At 36.2% G+C, this 13,364-nt stretch overlaps 1 protein-coding gene across 3 annotated transcripts in view; it reads left to right on the forward strand.

Moving 5' to 3' along the window:
* AUH (AU RNA binding methylglutaconyl-CoA hydratase) overlaps positions 1-13,364 on the forward strand; it is a 111,862-nt gene that overhangs the window by 50,698 nt on the left and 47,800 nt on the right. For all 3 annotated transcript variants that reach the window (XM_038124197.1, XM_038124196.1, XM_038124195.1), the window contains exons 5-6: positions 7,950-8,042; positions 8,966-9,022. In XM_038124197.1, the coding sequence (XP_037980125.1) occupies positions 7,950-8,042; positions 8,966-9,022 (150 nt within the window). The remainder of the gene's footprint in view (positions 1-7,949; positions 8,043-8,965; positions 9,023-13,364) is intronic.

The following is a 13,364-nucleotide window of genomic DNA, read 5'->3' on the forward strand; positions in this document are numbered from 1 at the left end:
TTTTCTGATTTCCTGTGACATAAATTATTTAGTATATTAAATGTAATTTTGTGATCATAATGTTCCTAGTATAAAGAATATTCCAGTTATCAGAACTGCAAATAGACCACCTCAAATTGCCACTCAAGAGACATAGCTTATGCCCTTTATCCCCCCCCCTTTATTTTTTTAGGTTAAAAGATCTTAGTTTTTGTAATCAAGAGCCACATAGCCAAGAAACATCAAGAATCTGGGTAGTGGAGAGGTGGAAGAGAAATTTATTCTGAGTTACAAAATAAGAATATTTAGGCATAAACTTAATTATTTAAAAAAAATCCATTCCCAGTTATTATGCAAGCTAGGATGTAATTTAAAATGATCATTACTGCTGATTCAAAATTCCTATTTCTGTCTGTGACTTTTTGAAAATTCTTTTATGAACTTGTAACCAGACAACTTGGAGATTTTGAATTCATAAAGAAACTCTGTAAAGTAACAGATCTCAAACCTTTCAATGCTAGTGTAGGAATCAGCCCATAGACTTGCAGTATTGTATGGGTTTATGCTATTTTTAGTTTAAGTATACACTAAAGATAAATGGCATGTAAATAAGTGCATTGCTTTGTAATAACAGGACTAAAATTTGTAATTCTTTATTTTACATTCTCACTCTTAAGATACGACTCTTTTTCCCTCTTTCTTGCTTTCCAAATGAGTGACCTTCAATCATGGAATCTTATCTACACATATGCACTTAGTGGTATTTAAACATTTTGTGAGCATATTACTGTTCTTTTTATTAATTTGAAGTCTCCATTGTTACTACATTTAAATAAATATTCTGAGAAATGGGGAGGGAGCTTTCTTATCTTTCAATTAAAATTTGTCCTTGGAGAGGTTCTGGAACAACTAAACATGGAAACTAAACTACTGCTGCGTGCACAAGGGACAAGAAAGCCGGAAGGTGAAGTTATAAGGTGGAGTCAGAGGAGAGAAATGTTGCTTAACCAGTCTGACAACCTATGATGAAATGAGAAGTTAGATGAGAAACATTGTTTCTCATTGTTTGTTGGATTGAGAAACATGGATATTGTCTACCTTGACTTAAGGCTTTTGACAGTACCTCTTATAAAATTTTTGTTGAGTAACTGGTGAGTATGGACTGGATGAAAAGGCAGTGAAATTGATCGAAAATTGGCTAAATTAATGGGTCCAGACTGTGCATCTGCTGCATGAAGTCTGCTTGGAGGCTCCTAGCCAGTCTGTATCCAGGGCCAGCGCTGGATTCAGTCCTGTTTGACATCTTTTATGGTCTGGATGATGGGATAGAGTGTAGACTCAGCAAGTTTGCTGATGATGTAAAATCATAAGGAGTGGGTTGTGCTACCATTCAGAGGGAACTCAGCAAGCTGGAGAAATAGACTGACAAGAACCTCAATGATTTCTACAAAGGAAAATGCAAACAATCTCATGCACCAGGTACATTATGGGGGTAATGATAGGAAAAGCAGCAGCACAAAAAAGCCCTGCAGGTCTGGGTGGGACAGCAAGTTGAATGTGAGGTAGCACTGTGCCATTGTGGCAAGGAAGGACGGTGGTATCCTGAGCTATATTAGAATCAGTGTTACCAAGAGTTGAGGGAGGTGATCCTTTTGCTCTCATCAGCACAGGTGAGGCCACTGCTGGAGTATTATGGCCAGTTCTAGGCTCCTAAGTAAAAGGCAGAGCTACTGGAAGGTCCAGTGAAAGGCCCTGAAGGTGATGAATGCTCCAGAATATCTCTTCAGTGAGAAAAGGTTGTGCAAGCTAGGACCAGAGAAGAGATGGCTCACAAGGCAATCTCAGCAATATATATGAGGGTATTAGAAGATGGAACTAGGCTGTCTCTGGTGGTGTCTATTGACACAACCAGAGGCAATGGGCACAAACTGGGAACTGAAGAGATTCTCCCTGAGATCAGGAAGTCCTTATTCACTGTGAAGGGACTCAGCATTGATACAGATTATGCAGGAGGTTCTGAAGTCCCCCTCTTTAGAGATCATCCAAAATCACCTGGACATGAGCTTGAGCAACCTGTTCAAGGTGATGCTGGTTGAGCAGACAGGCTGGATAAGGGGAGCTCCAGAAGTCTCTTTCAGCCTCAGCTATTCTGTGATTTAAGGGTTTCCCATGTGCTGCAAACATACGCGGGGAGATGTTTGCCACACTTTCCTAATTTGCTAGAGTTAAATAACAAATTTTGGAACTGTTAATCTCTTCTTCAATTTGTAGCATACTTTCCTCTAGTAATCCATGTAATACTGATAGTATGCAAGATACTTTTATACAATTCATCCTCCTGGCTTTATGACTTATGAAATACATTATTCAAAAGGGAAAATTACTTGCTGGAAGTGCCCCCTGAAGTTGCTTGTCCTAGTAAGCTGTTCACTAATCAACCTTATTTGTCAAATAATCAGAAATGCACATGTGGAATAAATAGCTTGGGCAATCTTTTTCTTTGTTCTGTGGCAATTCAGTTGTATTGTTATTTAAAATTGAAATTTGTAGCTACTTCTGTTTTAGATGGATGCTCACAGTTATTGGGGCAAGTAGAGTAGGCTCACTACTTTCAGTTTCATTCTGGGTAACAAGAATTCTTCTGCTCATAATTAAAGACAAGTCAAGGTTTTGAATCTGGTTTGGTAGGTACAAGAGGTAGTGACAAGCTTCTGGCTTATATCTGAAAAGCTGTTCTTTCTGGAGGTTGGTTGCCAGAGGTCACTGAATTAAGATGAGAAAGGCACAATAAGGACCTTTTTTGAACATTGTCCATGTACAGGATAACACAGGAATAGCAAGGGAAGTTAAGGTGACTGTATATAGTTTCATTAATATTTTGTATCAAATGCATAAAAAGGCAGCTTTAAACTGGGGCTTCGTTTGAATGTTTGTAGATACCAAATTCTGACTGCTATAATTAGTTGAGTTGAAAATATTTGCCCTAATTTGTAAAAAGTACTTCAAAAATAGAAATTGATTATATCTAAGTTAACTAAGGTATAAGAAGTTAATTATACCTATAGCTATATCTCATTATATCTAATTGTACCTAATTATATCTGTATCGACTTTCTGCATTATTAGGGCTTGAGTGGACTTTCGTGGAGTTTTCTGATTCATGGAATCATGAAGTGGTACTGCAGTAACAGTGCAGACCTTTTAGAGAAACAGAATTCTGTGTCTATTAGATTTTATTTCTTTAATGATGACTCTTACATCTTAGCTAAAGGAAGGGAGTACTGCAGATATTCTTCAGGTTGATTGCAACAGCTGCCAGTCTACAAATGGGTGATTCTCATGCACTTCATTGGCACTTGAATTATCTAAATCTCAAAATCTTGTTTCTAGCTCAGGAATGGGGTTTTTTTCCCATTTATATGAGTATGTGGTACAGTTGCTTACAGAAAATCTTACATGTATAAATTTGTTTAGCAAGCAAGGAGGACACTCCTAGGAGGATGGTCTTTTTGAATTTGATGTATTCTGAATTTGTAATTATTTTTCCTGGGTGTTAAATATTTTAAGTTAATCAGCTGGGACAAGTTCATGTAGGTTGACCAGGAGTACAAATCACAAAGTCTGGAATTCTAAATAACCATGTTATTCTTCCTCTGCCTGTTTCAGGAACTCACAGTTAGGGATCAGCATTAGTAATAGGTCTTCCTTTGAGTAATGGGACACCAGCTAAACAAAGTGGTTTCTTGCCTGTTACATGAAATCTACTGTATATAATGTTTCATAAAAACAAGGCTATTTTCATATGTGAATTGTTGCCATTTTGGTTTTACTGTATGTATTTATTCTTCATACTTCCTTCATCCTTACTAACTTGGAACGTCAGTTTTCCTTGTTGATCAGGCCATTTATTTTTTGGTCAATAATGAGAAACTGAGGTTGCATAGGAATAAAAAAAGGCTACGTGAGTTACTAAGAAAGTGTCACATGTAATCCTGTTTCCTCCCAGCTATATATTACGTATCTGTAATTTTATAAGAACTTCCTTAATAAATTAGTGAGAAGACTAAACAGTCATTTATGATTCAGGTCAGTAGGATCCAGGCATTTTCTGCTTTCTATTTGGGGAATGTCAGTATCTGCAGTAGTATGACTCAGCTGTGTGGGCGTTACGGCACACATCTGAGAAACCATTTAGTGGTCACATCCTCCAGACCAGGTGCCTGTATTCATATGCTGGCCTGTTGTTTGTCATATCATGGTCTCTAAGCAGAAAGGAAATCCCTTGTTAGTCAGCAGCAGTAGACATCATGTGGAAAGTCACTTCAAGGTGAAATAACAATTACCTGCCTCAGAAAGCCTGTGATTCTTTGAAATTACTTCCAACACATTACATGTGTTTTCATATGCTTAATTGCAAAGTGCTTCCCCTGTGACATTCTGTACTCATAGCAAAACTGTGGGAGAGTTTACTTACTCTATTCTACACCTTTCAGTAATGAAGAGTCACAGGGAAGCAGGAGACAAACTACATGTGGCATGTATGTTTACCAGGGATGTATTTCTGAAGTTGAGCTGAAAGTTCACAGTTACTGCAGAATAGGAAGCAGGTTCATTTCTTTATATTGCTGTATGTCATATTTTCTATTTTGTTTAAGCTGTTTCTGGGTTTAGTTGAGGTATCTAATGTTACTAAGTTTAATTTCTTCAGTTTACCTGTTGGTCGCACTACCTGTATCATGTCTTGAATGGCCAGTAAACATCCTTTTTTACAGGCTCTGTCAGCTTCTGTGCTAAGAGATTATTCTTTAAGCAACTTAACACATAAAATTTATTTTGATTTGATTGTTCATATTTGTCTTCTCTTCAACTAGAAGTCTCTGCTCTTGTGATCTCAAATACAGTGATGTGTTTTTGTCTTATGTCTGGCTTTGTTGCTGACATAACATAAATTGAATTGGACCCTTCTATTTCTCTACTGTACTTAGAACTTTACTTTTCTGTAATATAATTAAGCACTGATGTTACATTAGGATGTGACTATTGGCATTTGCTTGGGACATGTTTTATGTGCGGAATAGAACTGTATTTACAGAATAAGCAGCATGCCTATTTTTAATCAACTGTTAGAATAGATGTGTGAAGTAATCCTTTTTGAATTTATTGTGTGAACTACCTTATTATTTAGTAGTTCATAGTCCACACTTCGATGTATTATGGTAACTCAGTGAAATTTTCTAACTAAAGTTTAATGCTGCTCATTGCTTAGTCTTTTTAACTACTTGTAACAAATTTAATATTTATATATACATGGTCTGCTCTTGTCTCTTTATTGTACTCTCTCATTTACTTTGGCTAATCTGTTTCTTCTATATATATCTTAAACTCCTTTTTTATGTCACTATGCAGCTGATGATTGCACCTGATAAACCTGTATCACATCTTAGAATTTAGGATGTACTACTAATGAGTAGTAGTACAACAATTGCTTGAAGTTTAAATATTGCTATTTGAACTGTGACAAAAATGTGGAATGTTAAAGTATAAAACCACTAGGCCTCTGGGCAAAGCTTTAAGTATTTTTTATCTCTCATAGCAAATGAGCCTTATCATCTAGAATCATTGTGGAGATTGACCTGTCTATATGTGTAATTTATTGTTTCTGAAGTTTGCGTGCATACAACTCAATTAAGCCTACAGGGCATTATTTGTCAAACATCCATCTCAGCTTTTGTTATGGGCTCAACAGTTTTGGCAGCTGTACATTAAAATCATGCAGCTAAATGTGATCACATGTTTCTTATGCTACAAAATACTAATACTCCAGGAAACTTCACCCTTGTTAAAAAGCTGTAGTAGCCTGGAAACTCAATTTACAATCCTCAGTGATTACTAACTTTTTTCTATGCTAGTTTTTCTGATACTTCACAAGAACATGTTAAAAGGATTAATTTCTTAAATTCATTCAATAGATACACACAAAACTATTACAGGGAATTTGTCTTTTGTCTTTCATTCATTGTCAACTCTTATGTCAGGTGATCCTTTCAAATTAATATCCTTGGGAAGTGATGATTCTAACATTGTCAAACTGCTTTTTATCCCTTTGAATTATGATTTTTTAAATTATTTCATGAAAGGAGCTGGCTGTAATTCTTGAAACCAAGCTGTTTTATAATACTCATTCTGTAACTTCCATTTCCATGTGTAATAGTCTACTTGAATTGCACCATAGCTAATCCAGAAGTTGCTTATCTTAGGAAAGTATTCTGCCTTGGAGTACTGCAAAAGCCATGCAAACACTGCTCAAGATAGTGTTTGCAAGTCTCTGATAAATGGAACATTCATACAGGCAGTAACTGCTGGAAACTGCAGTTAACAATGACCCTTCATGTTCAGGCAAACTATTTTTTATTTACCCAAGGCAAAGGCATATTTCTTTTAGAGAAAGGCTAGCTGTGTCAGCTAGCAAAATTGCAAGACTGTTTGGCAAATTGGTTGTGTTGACAGGGTTATAAGTTTCTGTCAGCAACTGTGCCCTGTTGGAAATGAGAGTTGCCTTTCCATATAACTAAGAAGAAGTAAATAGAGAAAGAGCAGATTTTCTACTATTCCTCTGTCTCCTGTGCCTTCTGTGGCAGATGGCAGGTATAATGGATACCTTGGACTCTTTTAAGTCACTGAAAGAGCTCTTGCAAACACTAATCAGTAGCCTCTTTTGGCACTGAAATCGATTCAGATAATCACTATTAATCATGGTCTGAACCAGTAACCCAGGGACTTTGTTTTAAAGCATCTGTTAGAACCTTGAAAAGCATTGCTAAGTTTTTGTTATTTTTTGAAGACAATTGGATTTTCATTAGCTGTTAATCATAAAAGCAGGTCAATTTGCAGCTAAAATAACCTTTGTTTAATTATGTATTTTGTTTGTTACGCAGTGAGAGACTACTGGCTTGTATAATAATTGTCATGCTGATGTATACCAATATTTAATTGATTCTTTTGTTGAATGAAATTATCTGAAGTTTATTTGTCAGACAGCAAAAAGGTAAGCTAGGTAGCTCAATTTCTAAATTTAGAGCTAGCTAGTTCACTAGGAAAAGTTCTAATTAGTACATTGAAGTAATAATTTTTGTCATATTACCCTTTTAGATTTTAAAAGGAAATAAGTATTTTAAAGTCTTTCATGCGTCATTTTCATTTATATGTTGGCAGAAGAGTTATTTGTCTTCTATTTCTGGCTAATGAAACTGAATGAACTGGTCATTGAATTAAATGAGCTGAAACATGAAAACAAAGAAACTATTTTTTAACATCCGTAAAAAAAGCTGTTGTTAAAGCTGATTTAACATTTCAACAAACTGTACACCCAAGTGTCCAGCTAATGGATTGCTTTTGGCTGTCTTCGGAGCTTTTGTAGCAACAATGTACTACTGGACTACTGTTTGAGTGTATTTTAAAATGATAGCTTGTGTTAACTCTTACATTAAATATAATTAAAGCTGTAATATATAAGTGTGTTTCTAAAATGAAAATGCGTTTTTCATCAAACTTGGAGTTTGTGGTGAACAGGATAGGGATGAAGAGAACTTGAATTTCAGAAGGTTAAAAGCAGTACTTTAGGCTGATTGTTATAATGACTTTCTTATGTCAGAACACTGATGATAAATTACATACAAACCATGCCATGGTCACACAGATCTCTAGAGCCCTGCTACCTGTCATGTGTGCTGGCAGTATGTGCATTTGTTTGTCAAACTGAAGAGTTTCCCACCTCTATTAAGGTGTTAGCTGCTGCTTTACAGGAGAAAAAGGGCAATGGTGGTGTCCATTATTGCCAGAGGTGGTCTGAGAATGTCAGGACAAAGTTTCTAGCATTGAAATGTATGACTGTAGAATGAGTAAAACTAATGAAATCACATTCCAGAAGTGTTCTTTATGAGGCTGGTGTTAACTGGTACTTTCTTTTTCAGCTAATCTGCCTGTACCTACTATTGCTGCAATAGATGGAACTGCCTTAGGTGGTGGCCTAGAACTTGCGTTAGCCTGTGATATACGGGTGGCAGGTAGGTTTGAATACTGCTATGGAATATAGGGTTATTACTGTTATAGCTGGCTTGACTAATCTGTCTGTTGGCAACAGTCTTATAAAACTTACTTTGTATTTGACATTGTTTATAACCCATTATTTTAAAGAGCTTTAGCAGAAACCTGTCTAAGTACTTGCTAATGTTTCATTTATAACAACTCTGTTAGCTGGATTGGTTTTGGTAAACTTTTATGTGATTCTTCTGACCCTAATTTTATTAGTCTTGCCAAAAGGTTCATGCAATTTTTTTTGGTTTTTTTTTTATTCTTGTTTATTTGAAGTGCTCTAGATGGAGACTTGATTTTTATCTAAACAGGATGCAGGAAAAAAACCAAAAATTGCTATTAAGTGTATTATTATATAAGAAATTAAATTATAAAAGTGACAACCACTCTTGAAGAAAGGAACCTTGAGCTAATAAGCTGTCATAACTGTAAAGCCTATTGATTAAAAGTAAATGGATACTTGGTTCTGAACCAGTAAGTTAGGATTTATAAAGTTATTTGACTTTTGAGAATGTCCTGTCACCTAAGGAATTCAAATTATCAGATACAGAATTCTACCCATTCTTAGATGTTAAGCAATAACATCCATTTTCTTTTAGTACTTTCCATTTGAATGCAAGTCTCTGTTACTCACTGTTATTGCTTACTTGCTATGTGAAAATTACTAAAGTACTGAATTTGCCTTGATAGAAGTAGTTAGATCTTTTGCTAAAAGCAGATCAGTTGAATCAATTTGAAAGTTTTTTTTAAATAAACAAATTCTTTGAAAGTGATTTATTTTTCTTTTTGAAGAAAACTTAATATATTAGCAAACTTCTAGGTCATCATTATGTATTTTCCATATATTTTTTCCTTCTGCATTAGAATAAGAACTCCTTTGCATTCTACTTTTTAGCATCTTCTGCTAAAATGGGCCTAGTTGAAACAAAGTTGGCGATCATTCCAGGTGCAGGTATGAATATTTTGCTTTTGCTACCACAGATAACTAAATAACATATGTATTAGTATTAGATTTGAATTTTTTATGGTGCTTATTTTTTGTATTTCTGTTAAGTATTATAGCATGTGTTACAGCTTATTGCTTGTATTATTTACCAAATTTAATTAAAAGTGTATTTCTTATCTTCAGGGACGGTCACCTGTATATTATGTTTTTAAGCAAAGTCTTCATTAACTAAGTCAACAACAAATGATTCTGTAAATGACATTTAATGTCTTGATCTGAAGGCTGAATAATTTTGCAAAGGACCAGGCGAGGAAGAAGGGTTAGCTGTCATTGCACAAAAACAATTATTTGACTTAAGATCCATTTTTACATTACATTTAGTTCTTTAGGATTCAAATTCTGTTTTCAAGCTGCCTGTATATTGGTTGTAAAGAGTTTAAGAATTGAAAATGTAGCGCTGGATAAATCTGTTACCTTGCAAAGATTTTTTGAGTCGAAAACTTATTTTTTATTTGGAAGGCCAATTGACCTGCTTTTCACAGACTCAGGGTGAATGAAGCTTGTGTAATAAATAATTTTAAAGGAGTTGTATGAAACCTTATGTTTTTATTTTATATATAAATCATTGCTGCTTGAATTAAGACATTTGCTGCTCTGGGAAAAGGGCAGTAGCTGGAAAAAAAGTGCATCCCTGTGATTTTTTGCTTTCATTTCTGGGAGTTCTTGGGAACTTTGTACTATTTCTTTGCTCTTGTTTTCTTTCTAATGGGTGGAACCTATTTTGAAAGCACTATATTCAATTCTAGTGGATATCATTGCAGGTCACATTAAAAAACCGAGTAAAATCAACCATAATGGCAGTAGTGGTATGAACTTTGTGTATAAAACTCTCCCATCCTATGACAATGACAATTATTGTACAATTGCAGTTGCTGTATTGTTTTGGTTATTGTTGAGAAGGGATTTCAATCAACACTCTCTGTGGTCAGAGCTACATTTTACATAAGGCAAACAGTTATGATTGATGTCTGGTTTCTTTTCTGTGGAGGATAAGAATAACAATGCAGATGATTTTAAAGATGTATTTACTGGTAGTGGTATTGTCATGAAATAATATGCCTTGGAAATAAGTCCCTGTAAAGAAAAAGACAGGAGTTTATGTTGTTTATCTTTGTTGTCAGTTTTTGCTCTTTGTCCTCCCACTCCCTCCTTTCCAAAGTAATTCTGTAGGACAGTATTGGAAACATACTCTCCAGCTCAAGAAATTCAGCTCAAGTTCTCCATATATTCTCTGTATTCAACTTTTTTGAGGTTGTCTTATTTCCTTGTCTTCATTTAATTATAGATGTTTCAAACTTCTGTGCTCTTACCTTAAAATGCTAGTTGACTGATTCTATATAAGTTTCATTCAGAATATTTTACTGCTATTCAAGTGCTGAGGTTTGAAAAATCTTTTTTTTTCCCCCCTCATCTTAAAATAACGATTCATGTGTATATCTTCATGTGTATATCCTTGAAAATGTGACAGATTTAATCTTGTTACATTCAGTTTTCAACTTAGAACATTTTGGGGTATATTGAGTGATGAATTTTTTTCCTCTATTCCTATCAGCCTTTTTGACAACTATTGTTGTTGAATATATTTGAGCTAATCACGACTTTTTCCTGATCATCCTGTGCTTACACCAGTCCTGTTGAGCAGTGACAATGTTTCAGTCCTTTTTGCCTCTTGTCATCCAGATAGTAACTGATTGTGCCTTTTGTGAAAGGCACAAGAAAGAAAGTGAAGAGTGAGTGGAGGAATTTTGGATATATCATTTAGGTAGAGAAGCCAGATATACACATTTGAACCATAGGCTTCATGGGTTAATGGAGTATTTTCTGAGAGTGTTTATTTCAAGCTGCTCTGAGCCAAAACAGAACTGCAGAGTGGAGCTGAAAAGTGAGCTGTATCTCTTAAGAGGCCTACATAGATTTCTGCTGCCATCTAGTACACCTGAAATCTGCTGGCAAACTGAGTTGCTTCTTTGAACTAGGTCCCTGTACTGTGGCAAGCTACTGTTTTTATTCTGCTCTGTCAGCTGCCAGGTGTATATGATAGATGTCAGTTTAAGTCAGGTGATAATTAATGTGGATGTTTGAAGCTATATGGAAAACCTATTTATACTGTGAGGGTTTGCTTTTTTAATACCCCAGTTATTTCTAATCAAAGAACTGTGTTAGAAGATTGTTACTAGAATTCAATAGAACTAAAATATAGATAAAGGGCATATCAGCTGTTATGTTTTGGACCTTGTTGTATATTATGGTTTATTCCATTCTTAATAAAATGTGGCTGTCAAAAGACACAGTAAGGTGATGTCTATTGACCAATACAGATTTCCCAGGTGCAAGAAATTTTTCTTTTGAATATGCACAGATGTGTATATTCAACTTTCTAAAGGCTAAGTTTGAGCAGCAGTTAGTTGAGTTAGCCAAAATGAATTGTTCCTTCTAAGTCTGCTGAGGGTCTTGGCCAGGGTCTTGACCATTTATAGGGTATGCTTTTATACTCTTGGTATATATAAATGGTCAATGCTTGACCATTTATAGAGTATTGTAGCAGGTTGAATCTCCTCAGAAAATTCATCCATGACAGACAGCATAGCAAGACCAAGTAGGATGACAGCAGTGCCTCCTTTTATACAATAGCTATGTTCACAGACCTGCTGTTCACATTGTGAGGGAGCAGGATTATCCTTTTGCATTTGGAAATCTAAACGCAGTTTTTCTGCACTATGGGAAAAGCTTAAACTGCCAGAACACGAACTAGGAAAAGTAGAAAAACTTTCTGTTTTTCCTCTTGAGTGCATCCCACTTTCTAGTAAGGAAGGCAAGATTCAAAGAACTATTTGAAATATGTAACAGAAGGAAAAGCTTGGTAACTTGGTGATGGGGAAGTTACCTGAGAATGAATATTGAAGGTTTTTGTTTTCTAAGGATTGGCAATGATGCCAGTCATCATTGCAGAAGTGGTCTTATGCCAACGCAAAAAACATGTGTCATAGAATCATTTAGGTTGGAAAAGATCTTTAATCTCATGAAGTCAAACTGTCAAATAAGCACTGCCATTTTCACCACTACACCATGTTGCTAAGTGCCACATCTACAGCACTCAAGTGACTCAACCACTTCCCTGGATAGCCTGTTCAGTGCTTGACAACCCTTCAGTGAAGAAATTTTTCCTGATATCCAGTGTAAACCTCCCTTGGTACAACTTGAAGCATTTGTTATTTGGTAAAAGAGATTGACCCCAACCTCCTTTCAGGTTGTTGTAGAGAGCGATAAGGTCTTCCTTGACCCTCATTTTCTCCAGGCTTAACCATTCTCAGCACTTCCTTGCAAGACTCGTGCTCCCTTCACTGGTTCTATTGCCTTTCTCTTGACATGTTCCAACACCTTAATATTTTTTCTGTAGGGATCCAGAACTGGACACATGATTCAAGATGTAGCCTCGCCAGTGCCAAATTCAGGGTGACAATCACTGCCTTGGCACTACTGGCCACACTATTGCTGCTACAGGCCAGGATGCCATTTACCTTCTTGGTAACCTGGGCACAACTGGCACATGTTCAGCTGCTGTCAACCAGCAGCCCAGGTCCTTTTCTGTCGGGCAGCTTTGCAGCCACTCTGCCTCAAGCCTGAAGCATTGCAACGGATTGTCTCCCAAGTGTCTTTTCTTTTTTTATGGAGTTCCAGCAAAATTTTCTGTTCAGTCAGGCTGGTCTTCCTTCCCACTGGCTCTTCTTTTGCCACGTAGGGATGGTCTGCTCCTCTGCCTTTAGGATTTTCTTCTGTCCAACAGTCCAACCTTCCTGAAAGCCTTAGCTCTTCTGGACTGCCTCCCAAGGGACTCTATCAAATAGTGTCCTTAACAGGCAAAAGTCTGTCTTCTATAAGTCTGAGGTGGCAAGTCTGCTGACTTCGTTCCTTACTGCTCTTAAAACTGAAATCTATAATTTCATAGTTGCCTGTGCCCTAGATGACCTCCGAGCAGCAAATCATCCTTCTCTGTTCATAAATAGCAGTAGGGCACCTGGCCTCTTGGCTCACTCACCAACTCTGTCAAGAAATTATCTTCCATGTAGTCCAAGAATCTCTTAGACTCTTTCTTCTGTGCTGTATTGTATTTCAGAATGTGTATGGGTTTGTTCATCCCCTCTTCCTCAGGTTTCTTTACAGTGAACTCAGTGTTTGTTAGCCTGTTGTGGTATAATTTGTGGTTTACAGGATAGAGGTTGCAAAAACAAACAATCCCCAGAATTTTATTAAAAATAGGTGGCCAGATGAAGGGAAAATTGTATTGGCC

Source organism: Motacilla alba, chromosome Z, assembly GCF_015832195.1.
Source record: "Motacilla alba alba isolate MOTALB_02 chromosome Z, Motacilla_alba_V1.0_pri, whole genome shotgun sequence".
In the NCBI taxonomy this organism is placed as follows: Eukaryota; Metazoa; Chordata; class Aves; order Passeriformes; family Motacillidae; genus Motacilla; species Motacilla alba.